This window comes from Falco punctatus (genome assembly GCF_963210335.1).
Source record: "Falco punctatus genome assembly, chromosome: 1".
NCBI lineage: Eukaryota > Metazoa > Chordata > Aves > Falconiformes > Falconidae > Falco > Falco punctatus.
In genome coordinates this window covers 95510070-95531760 of record NC_137580.1, presented here as the reverse complement: position 1 = coordinate 95531760, position 21691 = coordinate 95510070, and the positions used below count along the sequence as shown (strand labels likewise).

General features: G+C 47.3%; 1 protein-coding gene across 4 annotated transcripts in view; it reads left to right on the top strand.

Moving 5' to 3' along the window:
- Positions 1-21691, top strand: part of SETD1B (SET domain containing 1B, histone lysine methyltransferase) — a 54188-nt gene that overhangs the window by 25775 nt on the left and 6722 nt on the right. For 2 of the 4 annotated variants that reach the window (XM_080406036.1, XM_080406039.1), the window contains 9 exons: positions 5568-6338; positions 11544-11714; positions 12202-12289; positions 13220-13452; positions 13696-13825; positions 14543-14989; positions 16776-18329; positions 20715-20881; positions 21174-21305. In XM_080406036.1, the coding sequence (XP_080262162.1) occupies positions 5568-6338; positions 11544-11714; positions 12202-12289; positions 13220-13452; positions 13696-13825; positions 14543-14989; positions 16776-18329; positions 20715-20881; positions 21174-21305 (3693 nt within the window). Of the gene's footprint in view, positions 1-5567; positions 6339-11543; positions 11715-12201; positions 12290-13219; positions 13453-13686; positions 13826-14542; positions 14990-16775; positions 18330-20714; positions 20882-21173; positions 21306-21691 lie in introns of all 4 variants that reach the window. The other 2 variants (XM_080406038.1, XM_080406037.1) reach the window with 2 other exon arrangements.

Sequence of the window (21691 nt, the reverse complement as noted above, 5' to 3'; positions counted from 1 at the left end):
ACTCCCAGTAAGCAAAGAGGGCAGTTCAGAGGCATGGCTCCTCTTCACGTGCTTTGCCCGGAACGTGGGGAACCTGCAGGCTTTTCTTTAGCTAAAAGCAGATTAAAAATGAACTTGGGAATACCTCTGAAGCCCTCACTTTGCTCCGATATGTAGGTTTTGAACAGCCAGAGGTATTTCACTCTGTTAGCAAAGTGAATGGTGGGATTCTGTGGGCCTGAGTTGAATGTGTTGGTTTGTTTTTTTTTAAAGGAGCTTTTCACTGAAATTGTGGCTTTGAGGAAGAGTTGCAGGTGGCTGGTGTGCATCTTCAGGCTTCCTTTTTGTTCTGGGTGATAGCGTAAAAAATGTGGCAGGTTTGAAATGTCTCGTTCTCTTTAATATGCTCTGCTGAAGGAGTCTGGGAAGGGAGTTGTGCGTTAGGGAATTTGGGCTATTTTCACCCTGGGATCACAGCGTATCGCACTAGGGCTGTTTCTTTTGTCAAATGCAGAGCGTGGGCAGCGAGGAGTGCGGCCTGAGCTCAGTGTGGGGAAGCAGCCACAGCTGGGGAATAGGAAGTTAGAGGGACCTGGAGTCTGTTCTCGGCTCTGTCAGCGCCTTGGTGTGCAACCTGTTTGGTCAGTTGTCCTCTCCCCCTCACGTCCGAAGGGTTTTCTTTCCCTACTTTTTTGTAAGGATAAATGTGAGACTTGCTCACGTGCGAATTTTTTAGACCCTTGGATGGACTTAATCCAAAACCAAGTGATGACTGTTTGACCAGGTGATGAAAACTTTTTATCCAAGAGCCACTTCTGATTTTAGTTCTAGCTTTATTGAAAAGCTGCTTCTTAACATTTTATATGGCAAAGATGTGCAGTATTTAAATACAGAGTTTTTGAAGTTTCAGGGCTTAAAGAGTAAATTTTGTTGTTCTCTCTGGTTTCTGCGAGTGCAAGTTACAGCAGGCTTAAAGGTTTGCTACTTCTTGCAAGCATGGGATGCTTCACTTTGTTAAAACTAATGACCTTGCGCTGTGCAGCATGCCATTGATCCTGCATTTCATTATTTTGATGCACCAGAGCTCAGCCAGGCTATGTCAGAGTAGTTGCTACATTCAGTGATAGAAGTTCCCTACCTCAAATATAAGCAACTTGGTACCCAGCAGAAGATTTGAGGGTACCCAGCAGAAGACTTAAGTGAAATTAGCTGTAAGCTGATGGTATTCAAAATGCATGTTGAAATTCTGAGTAAATTCTTTATCAGATGGCCTTTTTAAAAGGAAATGAGAGCATGTGAAGTTCCTCTGCTGGTAGGAAAGGTAATGAATGGCATGTATGATGAAGTTCCCAACCACTGCCATGCTGTCAGTGCTCCTCTGGGTTCGGGAGAGAACAGCCTCTTGACATCGGGAAACTGCCAGTTCTGCATGCAAATATTAGGATGTAGATTCTTTTTTCTGCAGGTATGAATGTTTGCTTGCTAAATGCTGGGTATTGCTCTGAGAGAAGACCAGCACCCTGCATTCAGTGGCTCTCTACCCTCTCACTTAGGCTGATCCAGGAGTGAGATCTCAGGGTGTTCTCCTCACTTAACTGGAGAGGCTCTGCCTGTGCTAAAACGCGCTGTACCGGTATTAAAGTTGGCAGTTAGCATTTTGGGTGAACGATGAATGAGGCCATTTATAACCAGTTGCACTGATGTGAATCTCTCCCAACAAATTTGTGTCATTAAAACACCTTTGGAAAAATGTGTCATGCGTATAATTAAATACCTGTTTTGCTAACTCTTAATTAATGCAAAGTAAAGGTGGCAACAGAAATTAATTTAGTTGGAAATGGCTTTTCTCTGTGGGTTGAAGGGAGGTTTTCTGGAAGTGTTGTGCCAGATGCCCTCAGAAATGGACAGGTGAACTCCAGGACTGATCGACACAGCTTTTTTGACAATGATGGCCATGACATCCTCATAGCAGTGCATATACCATATATTGGCTCACCTTTTTCCCCTTGTGAGAGGAAAGAGGGAGGCCAGCTAGAAGCTGGTTTCTTCGAGAGGACAATGTGTAGCTATTTTTCATCTCTACCCTGAGAGGTATTTGGTAGCAACCACAGTACATCCAGGTTCAGACAGGTGAGTGAAAAAAAAAATCCATGTAACAGAAGATCTTTGTATGTCTCCCCTTGGTTTTCTGTTCTGTACCTTGATCTTTTTCACTCAATTGGCGCTCATGTTTTCCCCCTTTAGATATGACTTTCCTGTAACTGCTCATCCACTTTAAATATTAATTCCTCTTAACTTTGTTGAAAGACTCCTTGTAGATTATCCTATTTTGGTTTGACCTCTTTCCTAACCTCGTGTGTTCTCCTCCTGCCTCCCCCACCTTTTTGATCTGTTTCTCCCTGTCTTTTAATGTCTTTCTCTTTCCCTTTCCATCTTGCTTGGGATAAAACTGGAGCACAGACTGTGTTCACTGTGCAAGTGCAGGTGAGTTGTCAGCGCAACATTGTAGGAAGCAGGAAATCTGTTACTGCTTCCTGCAGACCCATCTGAGCACCAGAAGAATTAAAAAAAAGAAAAGATAAAAAATCTTTCGGTCTTCAAAAGATGCTAGTTATTGCTTTAGCAGTTCTTATTTCAGCTTAAGTAAAAATAAATGCACGTATGGATGAAGAAAGCTGCTGTGCCTTACAACATGGAGTCTGACTAGTCCTGCCACCTCTGCAGTTTCAGGATCAGCTTTTTCTAGCTGATGTTTCCTTCAAGAGGGAAAATCAGTCTCATTTATCAGGCAGGATTCTTTGGTACTGAGACTGAGTAAAGGGCTAGATGGGACTGGGCTCTGGGTGATGGGCAGGAGCGTGCAGGTCACCTATGGCAGGACTGGCTGAGATGGGCTGTTCTGGGCTGGTGTGGTGCTCCAGGAAGAGATGGCATGTTAGCTTGGGCAGGCACTTTGTGACTGGGACTGTGCTCATCAGAGACTGGTGTTAGATGGCCCTGGGAGGGAGCAAGATTCTGCAGGAAGGACTAGTGGTCAGGGAGGATTTGTGGCTTGGAGCTCCCTGTGGCACTGCCTGGTGCTGGTGCTCCACTGAGACTTCGTGGTCGACTTTCTTCCGTACCCCATTAGATGAGATGAATGTGACTAGGAAGCTGATTTTGTCTATCTTTGGTAGCCTGAACACTCCTGGCTTCCTATCCGACACTGACCTTTAGCATTATCCAGCTTTTGCAATTGGAGCCATTGCTTTTAACAGTGCCTTTTGTGTTCACTGACTGAAAAATGGGGTCTGTTTTGCAGGAAACTTGTTTACACCTGCCACAGTCATCATCTTTGCTCCTTTCACTGGAGCTGCGGTAGCTGAAACTGCAGAATGTCCTCTCATTCCCCAGCATCCTCGGTGTGGGACGTGACTGCAATAGAACAGCTGGGGAGAGGATGCAGGGTGTGAGACCTACTTAGGAATGTTAGCCAGATGTGGACAGCTCAAGCAGGAGGTGCTACGATTTGGCTTTGGAAAGACTCGAGTGCAATAGGTTATTATTCCTATTTCTTTTTAGCTATTCATTTTAGGATTTACAAAGCAGCCCTCGGAGTACTTCCCTGCGCGTACAGATGCGCTAGAGGAACTATCAGGGAGTCCCCTCTGCTACCGTTAGCAGGGGGTCGATAGCATTCGCTGCAGGGTTTGCCATGCTCATGCTTTCAGCCCTTTTTTGTGGGGGTAGACCGTGGTCTCCTTGTTGAGCTGAGGGGTTGGGCATTTTCAGACCACTAAAACTGTGAGTGGGTTTCTGGGGCGACCCACACAGTGCTTGAGCTGGTGTGTTCATGCTGCAGCAGAAGAATGCAGGGAAGCCAGGGAGAGGGGAGGTGCTAGGACAGGAGGATTTGCAAAGCTTCTGTTGCAAGCGTTGTGCTCAGCCTGCTCTCTGGTGGTAGCTGCTGTAGCAGAGATGACCTTTGATACAACACGAAGCATTTGGTTTGATTTGGATAGTTGTGGTTGCTCAGTTTCATACAGCTACAGTTCATAGCAGAGTCATCAACTCAGCTCTTTTGTTTCCTTACCCCCGTGCGAAATTCACAGGTTAAAAATCAAATTACAGCAGCTTCAGGATGAGAACTGTCAACAAAGCCTGCTTCCCAGCAGCTCTCCCCGGTGCAGGTTCTCCAGCGTCTGGTGAGAGCTGAGCTCTATTGCTCTTTTCTTCCAGATTGGGGAGACAACTAGGAGGGCAGATAGAGAGGCACTTGCTGGCACAAAACATGGAAGAAATTAACAGCTTTGGGATCTTCAGTCAGATTTGGCTGAAAGCAGCCAGCAAGTTCCAAAACTCTTTCCAGGATTGAGATACAGAGAGGCACTTAAAGGTCACTTGATCATGATCTCTTACTGCCTCAGCTGGGCTAGAGCCTGCAGCATCCAGGACAGGCAGGCGAGCTCTGGCGGAGGTGGAGCATCGCTGCTGTGCTCTGGTCTGCACTGGTGAACATGGGGATGCTCTTTAGATCAGCTGGTGGCAACATGCGAACTGTTTGGCTTTTTTGTGTGAAGCTGTTGTGAGGAAGGAAGATAAACTGTCAGTGTGCTGGGTATGTCGTCCAGCAGTATTTGGTTGCTTTATTTTTTATCAGGATTTGTTTTAACAATATGTGGGAGGTGTGACAGTCACACGTGTGGTTTCTTTGTGCTGGAGACACCTTCAGGACTGAAGTACCTGTAGGACATAGCCTGCAGGTGTGACCATTTGCTGTTGGGGATGGAGCTAGCTCATGAGCCTTTCCTGTTTTATGAGACCTAATCAGGCAACTTTGAGACTTGAGAGCAAGCAGACACCCTCAGTTTTAATCCAGTTTCCATCCCTTTGACAGTGGAGGTGGGGCATTGTTTTAGCATTTTATATAACGTATTTCTTGTGGCTGGTGAAGTATTCATTTTACCCAAGAACCTGACATATGCTGTGTCTTTGAATCCCAGCATTTATGATGCTGATGTTTAAAGGTAGTTTAAGTAGATTTGGGGTTCTTTTTTTGCATGTGAATTGCTGTGGTCTAGTCAAGACAAGTTTTAGCAGCAGCAACCATGTGGAAGTATTGTCTTCCCACAATTAGAGGTTAAGAGTTGACAGCAAATGAGCCAGGGATTATAATTAAAAACCAGGGTAATTCTTTGTGTGTGGTGAAAACTAAGGGATAAAAATTCATGGTGTAATGCACCTGTCAGTATTACATGCAAGTAAGAGATAATGTATCTTGCAGTGAAAGATACTTGGATTGTGTGTATTGTGCTAAGCATGGGAGCAATTCCTCCTATTCCATAGAAGCTGAGGTTTTTGTTCAGTTGGTGCTGATGCTCTTTTAGAAGGCTTTTACCTCTCTGCTTCCTGAGGTCTGACGTGGAAGAGAAAAGCTTCAATAGGCACCAGCTGCTCAGTGGGCCCTGTCTTTTCAGAGCATCGCTCACTTTTCTCCATTCCCAATTAAAATGTGTGTTAAACTTAGCTTTTGTTTGAAGCAGCCGGTGCTGTGGTATTTAATGTAGAAGGAATTGTGCTCCTCACCTCTTCTCTCTCTTTTGTCTCAGGGTCAGCATTCTTCGGGGGAGGACATGGAAATCTCCGACGACGAGACCAACCCTGCGCCCATCACAAGTGCAGAATGTGCCAAAACCATTGTGGTGAACTCCTCCGTCAGCAACACAGCTGTGATGGCCCCATCAATTCCCCCCATGCCACCACCAGGATTCCCTCCTCTTCCTCCTCCGCCGCCTCCACAGCCAGGCTTCCCTATGCCTCCGCCACTACCTCCACCACCTCCACCCACTCACCCTGCCGTCACTGTCCCCCCACCTCCGCTCCCTGCCCCTCCTGGGGTCCCTCCACCTCACATCTTGCCTCCGCTTCCTCCGTTCCATCCTGGCATGTTCCCTGTCATGCAAGTGGATATGATAAGTGTCTTGGGCAACCAGTGGGGTGGCATGCCAATGTCCTTCCAGATGCAAACTCAGATGCTGAGCCGCATGATGCAGGCACAAAACACGTACCAGTATCCACCTTTCATGACGGGTCGGATGCAGTTTGTGAATCTTCCGCCCTACCGCCCTTTCTCGATGGGTGCAGCTCTTGGTCGCGGACAGCAGTGGCCACCACTGCCCAAGTTTGACCCATCAGTTCCACCACCGGGTTACGAGCCGAAGAAGGAAGATCCCCACAAAGCCACTGTGGATGGAGTCCTCCTGGTCATAGTGAAGGAACTAAAGGCTATCATGAAAAGGGACCTGAATCGGAAGATGGTTGAAGTGGTAGCGTTCCGGGCATTTGATGACTGGTGGGACAAGAAGGAACGTCTGGCAAAGGTAGGCTTTCCTGTACCCTCTGCTGGCTCCCAGGGAGACCCGTGGTTAGTGCTTGTGGCCAGGGCATAGCTGGTAAGCAGGGGTCTAGAACTGACTTTAAAAAAACTCCTGCTTTACCTTAAATGTTATGGTTACTAAAACAGAAGCAAAAAATAAAGCTGTGGGATAGTTTTTCTGTGAGAAAGCTTGAGGCTGTTGAAATTAAATGGGAGGCATGCATGTCTGTGTCCCTCACCTGGCTGCATGCTGGTCTTCGTGCTGAGGCAGGTGGCTGGACTATGTGCTGGGAACAGCAGACCTCAGCCTGCAAATATCTGGAAGGTGCTCAATCACTACAGGCACCTGCCTTGAGTCAGATTAGTATGTACCTGGGTATTAAACTTGACTTATTTCCATGGTGACACTCCATATATGCAAGCATTTCACACTGCTTTGTCATCAGAACAAGCACAGGCTGGGAATTTTAGTCCTTCCTAGTCATTGATGGAGGTGCCCCATGCAGAGTTGTCTCTGTGTGGAGCCATAACTGCTCACCCAGGAGGGTGAAGTGCTGCTCTGTCTCACACCGTCCCACTGATTTGAATGTGAGCCTGAGGAAGAAGTGTTTGGTTTTCAGTGTAGTTCCTCTGCTTTGTGGTGGATCTCCTCAACCCCTTCAGCTGTGGGGCCACATCAGGGCAGCTCTGTCTCTGCAGGGGACCAAGCACAGCTCGTGCCTTGTAAGGGTCTCGGAGAGCATGGTTCATCTTTGGTGGTGCGTTGCCCTAGCCAGCCTGCCTGGCTGCTCAGTTCATTCGATGGGATGCACTGGCCATGCTGGGGCATGATCTAGGAGGTGTCTGCAAACAAGCTGTTTTTCAGAGGGCTGTAGTGTCCTTACACAGGTGTCTGAGGAGGAGCATTGCTGCAGCTGCTGCTGCCCCAGGACATGGGGCTGGGTGACCTCCTGAGTGTTGCTGCAGCCCCATGGTGCATGTCTGCAGACTTACCCTGCTGGCAGGGCTGGCACACTCCTGCTAAAAGCTGAAGTCCACCAAGCAGTAGTCACAGGATGAGGCTAGCTGCTTCTACAGACAGGGCATGTACACATGGGAGAGTCCTCTCCACTGTGCTCCTTTCAGGAAGGCCTTCAAGGGGGGCAGGGGCCTGCTTTTATACCTCAAAAGCCTGGGGTTATTCCCTTCCCCTCATCTCCTTTCCCTTTTCCTCCTCCATAAAATTTGAAAAGTTTAGCTTTTTTTTTTTCTTGGTGGTCTAAGGCACTGCTGGCTGCTTCCAGGAAGGGGTTTGCAGGAGGGGAACAACCCCAAGATCAGGAGACAAATGTGCAGGGGCTTCTTGTGTCTTAAGTGGAAGCTAAATTTTAGCTCCAAAACCCTAAAGTCAGGTGCAGCAGGAGTGTTTGAAATGACTAAGCCTCTATTTTGTGTGCTCCAATTTGTGTGATGAGATCTGTGGGTATTTCCAGTTCTCTGCACTCCTCCCGCCTCCCCAGTGCATGTACGCAGTAGCAATTAACTCAAAAGCTGAACATTGGCCAAATACACAAGGAGTTCCAGGGATTAGTTAAGAAAACAGCTTTGCATGAATTGTCTGATCCTTTCTCAGCCAATTTAAAGGGTACCTCAGCCAGCGAACAGCTCTGTGATCTAATGCGTGGTGAATTTGTCACTACCAAAAAAACACTTAACACTACAGGAAGGTTCATGCAAGCCTCAAAATTACTATTACAGTGAGTTATTGTAAAAAAAACAAACCCAAAACCAAACCAAACAAAACCAACAAACCAAACCACAACCTGCAGATGCATTTTCTGTTTCAGCTGCCAGTTTTCAGAGCAATATCTTTACCACCTGCTTTTGTAGGCCAATTGCATGTTAACTCTAGTGCCTGGGAGAGCTCCTTGGCTTTCCAGGGAGGTTGGTAATGCTGCTGCTTAACAGCTGGTTTGTGATGGTGTAATTTGCTCTGGCTTAGAGCTGGCTGGCATGGTATGCAGCAAGAAATCCAGTCCCTCTCCTCCTGACTGATGCTCAGAGCTTCTGCCTCCTACCAGCGAGCATGTGCTGACAATTTTGGAGGAGACCCTTGAATTTCCAGGGCAGTGAGGGAAACGGATCCAGCAAAGAGTTGCAAAAGCAGCAGCTAAAGTACCCAAGAAATTGTTTTAAATCAGACATCCTCAGTGAAGAAGCAGAAGCAAATCAAGGGCAGATCTTTGGTGGCTGCTTGGGCTCTTTTATATCCCAAGCTATGGCTGGATTTAGCATGTTCCTCCCTCACCTGGAATTTGTAACCCACTTTAGGAAGGGAAGCCGACTGTACCACAGCAGCTTGCCACAGTCCTTGCCAGAGGTTATGTTAGGTGTTAGCAGTCTAATTGAAAATAAAAAAATTGCTGCATGGAAAAACACTTGTGCTTTCTGTCAAGGAACAGAAATGCCAGAATCATTGCTGCTTCAGGGCATTGCCTGGAGAAGCCTCTTCCTAGGCCATGTGTTACTGCTGCTTGCAGAAAGATCTCAAAGGTTTCAGAGCATCCTTTCTGCTAGGGCTGGGCACCCTTGGACATTGGTGTGGGACACAATTCCTTCTCAGTCATAAGCTGCCTGCCTGCTTTTACTAAAGGAAAACAAAATATGAGTATTCAGTTTAAACTGTACCTTCCTGTTGCTGGTGTCTTTATGCATATGTGAGGATGAGCTGACTGGGCTCCTTGGTGGCTGCTGGAGATCAATTCCACACGTGCTTTGCCATCACACTGATTGTTCTAGAATGGACTGAGACCTCCAGGCACTGTTTGAGCTGAAATGACCCTCCAAAACAGGCCCTGCATCGCCATTTCTTCCCTCCTAATGGTTTTAATTGGAGCTCCTCGTATTTTTCCTTACTGATTGACAGTAGTGAAAGAAATTATATTATTTTCAGAGGTTTGGAAGTATAAATAAGACAACATATGTGCTCATTTACATTTTTTTTTTCTTTAGAAATAAATGAGGCAGATTTGTAGGGAGGGATAATGCCTTTTAATATCTCCTATCCTTGGACCATCTAGCTGCAGCAGCCCTCCTGTTATTTCACAGGAGAGATGGAAGCACATCTTGGAAGCTCGTGAGCTCTGCCATATGCCAGTTCCTGCAGTAGGTTTGCCCCTCTTCAGTTGGAGGCTTTGGGGCTCTGCTATCTCCCTGACCTTCCCAAACATAAAAGGCCAAAGCCTTGTGGTTTCTTTTTTCACCTGACTGATGGACAGTGTTCGAGTTTAATAGGACAGCAATATTATCTGCACAGTGCTGCTGGCAGCCACTGACCCTTCAATGATGCACAAGAAGGCAACATGTCACCTCCTGCGCCTTGGTTTCTCTCTTTTCTTTCTGGTTTTTGGCCGCTATATTTCATCAAAGGAATTGACTTGGGCAGCTGGTTGGCTACAAGAAGTTTCATGCCATAGGTAAAAGGTGTAAAAGGCTCAAGGGTAAAGCTGGTACCCTAGGTCAGGCAGGATGGAAAACGTATGGGGTGAAAGCTGCTGAGGAACGAGCGTGTGGCTAGGGAAGGCAGCACGAGCACGTACCGTGGACCTTGTCTGCCTGAGCTAGGGGAAAGGCTGTTCCCTAGTCCCGAATCTAATGATGGGGTTTAGGTTTGAAAGCCTGACTAAGATGCATTAAGCAGAGTGCCAGGAATAACCAGCCATCCCTGACCACAGAGTGCTGCTGCCTGGATTCTCTGTTTGATATTCCCATTAGTCTTGTCCCTTACTAGCAGGAGAGCTGAGCTTATGCTTCCTCTTCGGTGATTACAGCCAGCTTTGGCAAATTAGCTCTGTTAATGGCTGTCAGAGAAACTGACTTTTAGGTGGTGTTATGCCACTGGCTGATGTGCGTGAACATTACCTCCAGTGCCCTTTGCTCAAGAGCATAGCATGCCATCGTGTGTGATGCAATGCTCTCCCCAGCTCGTCAGCCTCTCCGTGGCTGCAGACGTTTGAATTCCTGCTCTTCCTTCACACCTCAGCTCTGGTGAAACAGGATTTGTTGTGGCTGAGCAGAGAGAAGGCTGTGTGTCTAGTTACTAAGTGTGGTAGACCCTTAGGTGTTTTGCCGAAATATTTTGATTGTCCCATTTTCCAGAACTGGAGCCCTCGGACAGGTTTTGTCGACTTGGGCTGTGGTTGCTAAGTGAGCACAGGGACATGTGTGATTTTTGACTGGTTATATTGTGTCTTACACACACAAAAAAAAAAGGTCTTCCCAACTAGAAGGTTTGAAGTTGCTTTCAGTTATGTGGGTTAGCAAATGAAGGCAGATAGTGCAGCATTGGGTTGACTTGCCTGAAGCATGCTTGAGTTATTTGGAAGAGGTTTATGTGTAGCTCTACTTCTCACATTGCTGTGACCAGACCGGCTAGGCTCCTGCAGCGTTTGGGGGTTAGGGGGTGGTGACTTATCCCAGCTCCTTGGCTTCCCTTCAGAGTTCAGGACCTTTGTACAGTAGCTCCTTGGCACTTGGTAGCTCCTGTGTAGAGGAATGTGTTCTCTTGGGCTGTCGAGTCCTGGGTTCATGCTTGCACCTTTTCTTCCCCTTTCATCTTTCCTTTTCATGGCCTTTGCTTCTAGAATCTGCGTTGTGTTCCGGCAGTTTGGAAGGTGGTCACTGTGGTCCTCACATCAGGCACTTTGAGAGACCTGCCGTGAGCCATGGGGGCTAATAACCCTGTTTGTTTCCCTCGTCCTTTACTGTGAAGGACTTTGGCCCATGTTAGGCTGCATGCAAAGGGAATTGAGGTGATGTTTTAAAACACACAGCAGAGAAGGCAGGACTGTCTGCTCGGCTACCTGCCAGCTTGATGATTCCAAATGCCAGATCACTTAAGTGTCCTGTGCTCAGCCACGGTTTTGGGAGTCCCAGCAGTTTTGTCTTAACCAATTTTGGTGCCTTGTGCAGGGAAAGTAACCTCTTAAAATGCAAAGGGGAGAAGGCTTCTCAGAGGTGGAAGGGTCTTGTTATCAAGAAAAGCTCTTGCACCTTCTCCCTTTCAAGTGTGTGTGGCCATGTAGTGCATCTTCAGATGTCCTTGCCTTCAGAGAAACTGATGGCTGGGCAAGGCAGTGGTATTTCACAAATCTCAACTGTCTAAATGGTTCCCAGGGTTTGTGTGCTTCACAGGAAACTTCCCTTCTGAAGTGTGCTTTCTCTGTTGCAGGCCTCTCTCACTCCAGTGAAGTCTGGAGGAGAACTGGAGGAAAAACCAAAGCCAAAGGATCGAATCACATCTTGTCTTTTGGAGAACTGGAACAAAGGAGAAGGCCTGGGATATGAGGGAATCGGCTTGGGCATTGGGTTGCGAGGGGCCATCCGATTGCCATCCTTCAAGGTAAAAAAAAAGATTTGTCTTCATTATGCTGACACTCCCTAAAGAAGCATTAGGACAGAGCTCTCTAGGTTTGTGTCTCAGAGCCCTACAGGCTGTTAGCCCCACTCTCTGCACACTTACGAGGTTGCTTCTGACAGCATCGCTCGTAACCCACCAGTACGCTGTAAGAGCAAGGATCCTCTTTCCCAGCCTTTGCTTTTCATCTGCCGCTTGGGTGAGTTGTCTGTAAAGGATCTCCCTGCTCTGCAAGGTAAATGGGCTATTTGCCTGTTTAGGATACAGCATTTCAGCATGATTCTGAAAACATGGTTATGCTTGTAGAGTGAAATTCTGTTTGTCAGCAAATAAAGGGATCAAGAGCTGGGAAGTGGCCCTTGGTTTCTGGGTGTAAGTCACCATGGCAAAGTAAAGCAGTAGCAATTTGCTTAAGAAGTTGATTTCTGCTCTTTCTAAACTTTTAGAAATGCTAATTATGTCTTTTGTTCAGGTGAAAAGAAAGGAGCCACCTGAAGCTGCCTCAGCAGGAGATCAGAAGAGAATCCGGCCTTCTACTTCTGTGGATGATGAAGATGAAGGTTTGCAAAGCACGTTTGTTTGAAACACAAGAGCAGATGCAAACCACATGCAAGCTGAATTCTTTTAAACTTCACAGCAGTGTGCTCACTTACAGTTAGACACAGAGTCAAGGATCTGAGCCAGAGCCCTGCTTCTCACAAAACTCTGATCAGCTGGGAGATGTCTCCCCTGGATTCAGTTATCTTAAATCCACTGGTGGGAAATTTAGGACCCACATTTTATGACTGACTCATAACTTATTTTAGTTCTGCTGATGCAGACCTGGTCACCCAGTAGAGGGAGCTCAGATGAGTTCATGGACCGTTCTGGGGGCGGGTGTGCGGCTCACTGGGTACACTGTGGGAGAAACCTAAGAGACAGTTTGCCCTGCATTTGATTTTTAAAACCAAAACAAAGTTACTTGCCAGGAAAATCTATTTGAAAGTAATTTAGCAGTTTTTCCTGGAAGCAAGGAAGTGTAGAGAATAAGACAAAGCTTTAAATACCCTTGGTTTTGCATAAAAACATGGATTCAAGTTAGTTGTACTGTTGTGCATTGGTTGATTCAGACTAACAACTGGGTTTGAAGCCAAAGTGTAGAAGCAAGCAGGGTTTTGTAAAGCACTTAAATAAAACAGAAAGGCATTAAATTTGGATTGCCTGTTCTGACCTCGGCTGTGCCATGTCTCCTAGCTCCTCTGCCTATCACTTGTCAGCTCTGGCCACCCTCATTTTGCCATCCTTGGCATTTCAACACCCTGCACCCAGTCTCACCCTTGCTTGTACTGTGAAATCAATAAGCCTCTCTAAGCCTGGGGACCTGCATACCACATGGGCATGTTACTCCTAACTTTAGTCTTCCCAAAGAGCAAGTCTCCATTGTGTAGTCAATGCTTTCCCTCCCTTGCAAGGTATTTGTTAGCAATTTCCTTCTTGATTTTGCTCACCAGAGTCGGAGAGGGACAGGGATGCTTCTGATACAACATCTGACCTGTCGAAGAAGGATGCAGAAGCAGTGGGGCTGAGGCGGCGACCAGCGAGGCCGCTGGAGCTTGACAGCGAGGGAGAAGAGGGAGATGAGATGTCAGGGAAAGAGGAAGAATCCTCCTCGGAGAAGGAAGAGGAGCAGGAAGAAGAGGGAGGCCTGGTGAAAGCAGCACCCGGCAAGGTGTGTTGGTTTGTGGTTGAGGTTGTGAATGCTGTCTGTCATCAAAAGGGGCTGGGAATTCCAGATGCCAGAGGTACCGTCTCTAGAAGATGAGCGCTGCTCTTGGGGTCTGTCCTAAGAGAACTGCTGTCAGGTTATTCCCTCTTGGGGTTCTCTGATCAGCGCCCCTGAGAGTTGCTGGTGGCTACTGCAGTGACAGCCAGGTCTCAGTCAGACACTGTTCAATTTTGGCAATGCTTTCTCGCGAAGGAGGAAGAGGAGGATGATGATGAAGATGATGATGAGGATGAAGATGAGGATGAAGAGGATGATGAGGATGAAGAGGATGAGGAGGAGGAGACAGGCATAGACACAAGTGACAAGGAGGAGGAGCAGGACTCCGAGGAGGGTAAGCAGTTCCAGCAGAAGCAACAAGCGTAGCCTTTCAGTCAGGTGTGGTCTCCCTTTTCCACTTGTGAGTTGATTTTTTTATTTGTGTGCCTTCTTTTACTGAAGGGCAGTTTTATACAAGATAATGCATACAGGTATTTTTAAATGTTACATGCGAGGCTGCCATGATCCATCCATCTGTGGGTCCCTTTGCAGTAGCTCTCCAGCCCCTGAGAGATCTCAGCCCAACTTGACAGAGGGATGGAGGTCTTAAATCCAGCTAAGTTTGCCTTTGGTTTATGAAACGTGTGAGGGAGGAGAAGGGACCGGATTTCAAACAGGGGTGATTTAGCTGCTAATAACTTTGTCCTATCAATCCATTCCTGCTCTGGAAGGTGGTAGTTTCAGCATTTTAAAGCTGTGTATGAAGGCAGCAGACAATCTTAATACAATTCCAGTAAAGATACAATCCACCAAGAGACCCACATGGGCAAGGTGCCAGGCAGCACTAGCTCTGCTTGTGGAACTGCCTGTTGTACGGTGATTGTTGTAAGCATCCAAATACATGGTTTATAAGCTCTTAAAAAATAAATAAATTGGGAGGTGACTCGTTCAAATCCACATGCTGCTGTTGATGCTGTTGCTGTGCCATTAGAAGGGATACTTGCTCCTCTAGTAGACCCTGATTGTCTAATGAAGTCAGAAAGTGGAACTAATGGATTTATTCTTCTTGTAGATATAGCAAGTCCCTCGTCTTCCAAGGCTGAAGTTGAATCATCCGATGAAAGTGAGGATTCCTCTGAATTTGAGTCGAGTTCAGACTCAGATGATGAAGATGAGGATGAGGAGGAGGATGATGAGGAGGAAGAGGTGGCTGAAGATCAAGACAGAGAAGCCATGATTGCTGAGACAGAGCATGAACCTGCTGGTCATGAGCTTCCTGATGATGAGAGGGAGACTATTTTAGAGCTGTATCCTGTGGATGACTACATGGATGCAGCAGGCTTGGGACTCACAGAGCCAGCTTTGGCAGTGAAAGATGAAGGCATGGAAGAAATCAAGGCAGGAGAAAGTGAATGTGGTGAAGTCCCAGAGGCATCTATTGCTGCTGAAACACTGAAACACTTGGTTATGGAAAGAGACCAGGAGACAAAACTTGCGCTGTCTCCCATCTGTAGGCCAGGTATGCTCTTCCATGTGGTTTGGCATTTTTTTTACCACGTTTCCAAGTATAGTATTCTCACAGCATCCAGTATGTGTGGTTTTGTCTTCCCCATGTTCTCTTTCTTCCTACAGTCTTGGCTCTAGCCTAGGGGTTATCTGTACAGGGAAAGAGATCTGTGCTGACTTCCGTTCCTCGTAGGGAGCGCGCTACACAAGCCATCTGCTACTAAAAATACTGTGGTTATTGTATCCAGAATCTTATCCTGGGCCAGTTTAGTTAGTGTCCCACAGGAACTAGATAGTTGTCATCATCTGAGGGTGATTGGATGGCGTGGTGGCTGAAGTTCCAGAACTGTTCTGCTAAAACAGAAAGGAATCTGTGCTTAATGAGTCACTACTGGCTTTCTCTAGTTTTAATACTGAAGCAGTATGTGACTGGGAAGCTGTATGGGGCAGGTGAGTGAAGTATCAAAATTGTATCTGGTTCCTAATATTATTTGTGGGAGTTTTTTTGCTTAGCTCTTTCAAATGAGTGATCCTTCCTGATTTTCTGGAAAAAGGAAATCGGCTTCATTCAATACAGACCTGTGTTTAACCCAAAGGAATTAGAAACCTTTTACTAGAACAGGAGTGAGATGCATAAAGCTTGACAAATTCCACAGCTTAGGGGGAATTAAAAAATTTAAAACAGGAGCCAACAGGGAGAGCACATCTATTGTGGCCTGCAGTGTGAGCCTTGGGCAAGGCGAGTGTCTGAGGACTGGGCAGTATTTTGCCACTTAGCTGGATATCCGGTCCCTGCACAGGCTGTCATAAAATCTGCAAGTCATAAAGAGGCAAAATGTTAAACTGGGCAGGGAAAAAAGGAACCTGTTTTGCACAGAACCTTTCTAGAACAGGTCAGTGTGCGGAAAGGACATGCACTTGGGGAGACCTGCATTTGGGCACCTTGACATATGGAATGAGCTTTACAGCTAAGCTGTGGGAACAAGCCTGAACCGCAGCATCGTTCTTGTTCAGCCCAGCCTGGTCATACAGGAGTTACAGGGATCAGACCTTTCTCCGGTGACTGTCTGGTTCATTCAGCACAAATGGGGAACACCTCCTTCCCAACTCTTCAGGAGCTTTCACCTTCTCTTGCTCTTCCACTTGAAAATGTTATTTTGAGCTGCCTAGTGAGATTTACTGTTGATTCCTTGTGGCCCTGGCCCTATGGGGGTAAATAGACTCCAGACAAATGAGCCTGCTGCAGAGAGAGCAGCTTATAAATTACCTCATTGATACCATCTGAGTGTCTCCTCATTCATTACGACGGCTTCCTGTTCCCTTCATGTGTTGTTCAAGGGTGTTACGCTCCTCCCTTCACTGCTCCCTCCTTGGAGAGCTGAGGGTTCTTCTTGGTCTTGCCATTAGTTTACCTTCCCACATTAGAAAAGCTGATAGCTTGGGGCTCTGACAGCTCTCCTCCAAAGTTCTCACCCCACAATCTGCTAATTCTTTTTATGTCTGTACAAAAGGTGGTCAGGGGTTTTGAAAGCAGAAAGCCTTTTTTTCTGGCCTGTGTCATAGCTAATCCTCAAATTAATAGTGCGGGTTTTTTTATGGTCCATTAGGAATGTCTGTGGTAGCATCTAATTATTCCACACTCTGTGCCTCCAAAATGTAAAGCATTGGAGTTTTTAAAGCCTCCCAGTGGAATTGAGCTGTTCTGTAATTGCGGCATCTTAAACATGCCTTTACCGGCAAGTGGCGAGTAACCCAGTGGAAGCAAAGCTCCTGATGCTCCTCTCTTTTCCCCCTTTCAGAGGAAGAGTCTGAACCCACTACCATGCTGGAGCCGGGGATACAGGAAGGTCCAAAGCCTGAATCTCAAGATGAGGAGGAAGCGCTCTGTCTTTCAACTCCAGTGGGAGTCTTCGGAGAACCTCTGCCCACTAAAAGCAGCTTCTTCAGCAAGCCTGACGACAGCAGCTTAGAAGCTCGTGTTAAAACAAAACTACCCTCTGCAGCAGAGGAAGACGACCGGCTGCCTCGCACGCCTGGACGGGAGGTGATGATCCATGCAGAGACTGATACTCTTTTGCTTCCAGCCCACAAGGTGCCATCCTCCATGCTTCCCTTACCATCGACTCCCGGTAAGGAAGATTCCTTAGTCCCTCCAGAAAAGTTCCCTGAACAATTAATGGTGACCAAAACGTCCATGGAAGAGGAGATTCCTAGGACTCCTGGGCGGGACATTTTGGCCAAGTCTTCACACCCCCTTGCAAAGTCACAGAGCACGGACACTGTTCCAGCCACACCAGGAAGCGATGCTCCCCTTACGGGAAGCAGCTTGACCCTCAGTTCCCCTCAAGTTCCAGGGAGCCCCTTTTCCTACCCATCTCAATCTCCTGGCATTAACAGTGGCATTCCTCGGACTCCTGGGAGAGATTTCAGTTTCACGCCTACTTTCCCAGAGGCTGGTGCTACCATTCCTTGCCTTCTGTCTGGCAAGAAACAGTCAGAGGATGAGCTAGACGAGAAACCTTTTAAAGAACCTCTTGGTGCTTCCCTTACGATCAGCATGAACAGTGTTCCTTCCCCTATCCCCTTTGCCAGCCCCCCACAGGCAGATTTCCACACGGACATGGGTTTGCCACCTGATGAGCCAATACCCGTAGCAGCCCTGCCATGCATCCATGGAGATGGAAGAATGCCCATTGAGGAATGCAAGGCAGAAGTGAAATCTGTTTTGCTCTCACCAGAAGTACCCACTGGTGCTTCTATTCTTCCACCCCCACCACCTTCTGTCCTTCCCAAAAGGAGGCCAGGTCGGCCAAAACGGTCACCACCTTCTGTCCTCTCGCTGGATGTGTACCCGGGCAAAACCATAGAACCACCTCCTGTGCCAGTGACCTTGGTGGAAAGTGCTGTGGGCAAAGAGCTGTTGAGTGGACATCCTGATGCTTTCTATGGACTGAAAGACCCTGAAGCCGTCACCCTGGACTTCAGGAATGATGCTTTCCATGAGAAAATAGCAGCTGAGACAGTTGCAGAGAAACTGCCATTTAAGGAACTGGAGAATCAGTGGAATGAAGACTTCAAGGAAGAGGAAGCTCACGGGAAACCTAAGAGACAGTGGCGAAGGCAGAAGAAGACGCCTGAGGACCTCCCAGCGATTCCTTCCCCTGAGTATTCCCCACCCCGGCCTCAGTTCAGGCCACGCTCCGAGTTTGAGGAGATGACCATTTTGTATGATATTTGGAACGGAGGCATTGATGAGGAAGATATCAAATTCATGTGTATCACATACGACCGCTTGTTACAGCAGGACAATGGTATGGACTGGCTCAATGACACCCTGTGGGTATTCCATCCTTATATCCTTTCTGACTGGCGCTCTGCGTTATGCGACACATGTAAGATGCACGAGGTGGTCATTGTGTAGGACTTGCAATGCAGAAGACTTCGGTTTGTTGGTGGAAGAAGCATTTGCTTACTAGAATAGCAATTGCTTATATCAGCAGGGAATTTTAGACACTTTTATTCCCTGAAGCTGCAATACAAAAATGTTGCAGAAGTGGCTGTTCCTGCTGCATTTTCAATCTATGACTGCAGGGAAAATCTGTGTGGACCTCTTCTGGGGAGGTTTCCTTGCTAGTTTGAGAAGCTTCTGTCCGCATTTAAACCAGACTTTTTTTTGCAGCTTGCCCATGGAATTTCTAGTCTGTACATACAGAACTTGGGGCTAAAACTTGTTGTAAAAATAATCTCACCATCTGTGCCCAAAACGATGAGTTAGTGGTGCTAGCAGCTTTTAACTTGCTTTGAGTTTGAAATACTAATAAAAGCAATGGTTTCTAAGCGGCACAACAGGGACAGACATGGCCCTGGGCTGGGTGGGGGAGCATCTGCTAGTGCTGCAGCCAGGAGCACAGGTAGCACTGGCTGGGTCTGCTGGGGTAGGGTCTGGCCCCATCCCCTCTGTCCCTGCCCGTGGTCTGGTGCTCAGCAGCATAGGCTGTAGCTTTGGATCTGTGGGAGCACTTTTGGGACACACAAGCTGTCTTGGAACAAGGCTCTACGTGTGTTTGGCCATCAGTAGTGATCTCCTGAACAGAGCCTAAAAAGCTGTTCTTGTAACCTAAGAATACTCTAGTAATGTTTTTAGAAAGGGTGTATGTATGGATTTATATGTTAAGGACAACAAATGCACCACCTCATGTGTTGCTAGAGATTGTGTGGAGTTAAAATACCTCATCCCTTACTTCCTGCAAAACACAAAAGCAAAAAAGGCCAAACCACTTAAAACACTCAGTGGAATGATGCTAACAAAAAGCAAGTGGTGCTCAGTGCTGAGCTGTGCATTTTTATCCTTTCTTTCGCTGCATCTCAAAGAACGATGTGTAAGATTGTAATTTTTTGCTTTTTTATAGCAGCACAATAGTCTTGAAATAGATTTGTTTAATTGTTTAAAAGGAAGTGTTCTAAAAGGGTGATGAAATGCATCATCCCCAGTAATTCTCAGTTGGTGTCTGCCCCATTCAGAGAAACAGTTCCATAAGCAAACCAGCTTCAAGGGGGGAGTAGTTGGCCCCGCAGTGGTGGGGCACTGCAGCCAGCAAGGGCAGAACGGGACAGCGGAGAGCAGGGCTTCCCTGGGGCTGTGCGCTTAAATGTGTTCGCAGCTGACAACTTACGGATTGGAAATATTTAAAATCTCTTTCCCTGTTGATAAGGATTATTCTAACAGCAAATTTACAGTCACTTTTTTAAGCCATTTAGAAATGATCTTCAGCCAGCTGCTGGTTCATCCCATGCTACACCGCACGGTAGGTGTGAAAGTCCCTGCAGGGTTCGCCTGCTTTGCAGCAAGCTCACACCTCAGCGCTCTGGTTTCAAGGCCATCACTTCTTGCTTTTGATGCTCCCTCTGCTTCAATTTTCTGGTGTTGAGGATAGGTTACGACTCACAGGGAGCATTTTTGGGTAGATCTCAATTGTTGCAGGCTTTGTGACTTGTGTTTTTGGGTTTGAGCTGCCAATAGTACAGCTCCACTGTCCTTCCAGCGATGAGCAGGTGCCTTCTGCCTGCTCAACACTGTGAGTCCTTGCCAGGCCAGCTGCAGGTTTTCTTGACTGATGGGGACGGTGGGGTTTGAAACATCTGTGCAAGGTCTTACCCTTCCTATCAGGGTCTGAAGGAACTCATTTACCAAAGCCGGTGGAGAGCAGCGTCTCTCTCCAAGCCCTTTGGGCTAAGGAGCGTCTCTCGTTCATCTGTGTTGCTCCTGGCCCTGGTCGGTGGGGATGATTGCTGCCGTGAGATCAGTGCGGTGTCTTCAGGGCTTCGGGTGGCTGCAGGGGGGTTCTGGAGGCAGAACAAAAGTGTGTCACTCAAAACAGAGAAAATGGTACATCCAGATGGCTGGGCAGCTGCTGTCTGTGTACGTAGTGGGTACTGTGGGAAAATCCTTTCTCAAACAGTTTTCTCTTGACAGCTTAACCTTTTTAAGTTTAAATTTTCATGATCTCTTTACTTCAGTTTCCAAAAGCGTGGAGCGAAGAAGGAAAGACTGTGCTTGGTTTTCCTGTAGGCATGTGAGCTTCAGTGGTGGTTTTTTATTTTTTGTTAGTATTGTAATTTTTTGCAAACCCCCCCAAACCTTCCTAATTTTCCAAACTCCTAGCATTAGCTCCATGTAGCTGTAGCAGGTTTTGTCTGATATCCACTGCTGGCTGTGTTTCTCCTTAACTTCTTTCCACCTACTAGTTTTTCTACTCCGAAGAAAAAGAAGCGGGATGATGGGATGAGGGAGCATGTGACGGGCTGTGCACGAAGTGAAGGCTATTACAAAATTGATAAGAAGGACAAACTTAAATACCTCAACAATAGCCGAGCTTTTGCAGAGGAGCCTCCAGCTGACACGCAGGTGAGGAATTGTCCTCCGCTGACTGCTGGGGTGTGAATGGGATGTCATTTTATATGGTGTCATGCACAGTGGACGCTTCCTGCCTTTTGGCAAGGAGGGAGGTGAAGCTGTTGCTATGCCTGTGTCGAGCTGGCCATCCGGGAGCTGCTAGGGAGGTGTTAGTGTTTGATGTGGGATGGTTTAGGAGGCCAAGCATTCTGTGCTGATGTGTTGTAGCACAAGGGATTGCTCGCAGGGAGGCTGCAGGCTGTTGGGTCCATCAGGTCAGCTTTGATCACCCGTTTGTTCTCAGGGTATGAGCATCCCTGCTCAACCTCATGCTTCCACGCGGGCTGGCTCCGAGAGGCGGTCAGAGCAGCGCAGGCTCCTCTCCTCCTTCACTGGGAGCTGTGACAGTGACTTGCTCAAGTTCAACCAGCTCAAGGTAGGTTGCCCCGTGGCTTGCTTCTTTGCCTGGGGACTGGTTGGGAGCAGGCTAAGGCTGGGGTGGGGACCTCCTGCCCGTTTGGTCTCCCCTTGGTGATGGCCATCTCAGCCTTGGGCACGGCTGTGTGTGCTGGAGGGCTGAATGGCACCGGGCTCTCCTGTAGTACGTGTGTTATTCCATGTAATACAACTGGATACAACAACTTACTATGACATGTAATACAAATAAAGAACAGGAATGGAGCAGTCACAGGGAAAACATGACACTTAGTGTGCTCACTTGTGAGAAGCAAACACTAGCTGGCTGGCCCATGGCTATAAATTAAGTCTATGACGATTACAGGGCTTGAGCCCTAGTCAGAACCATCAGGGTTATGCAGAATG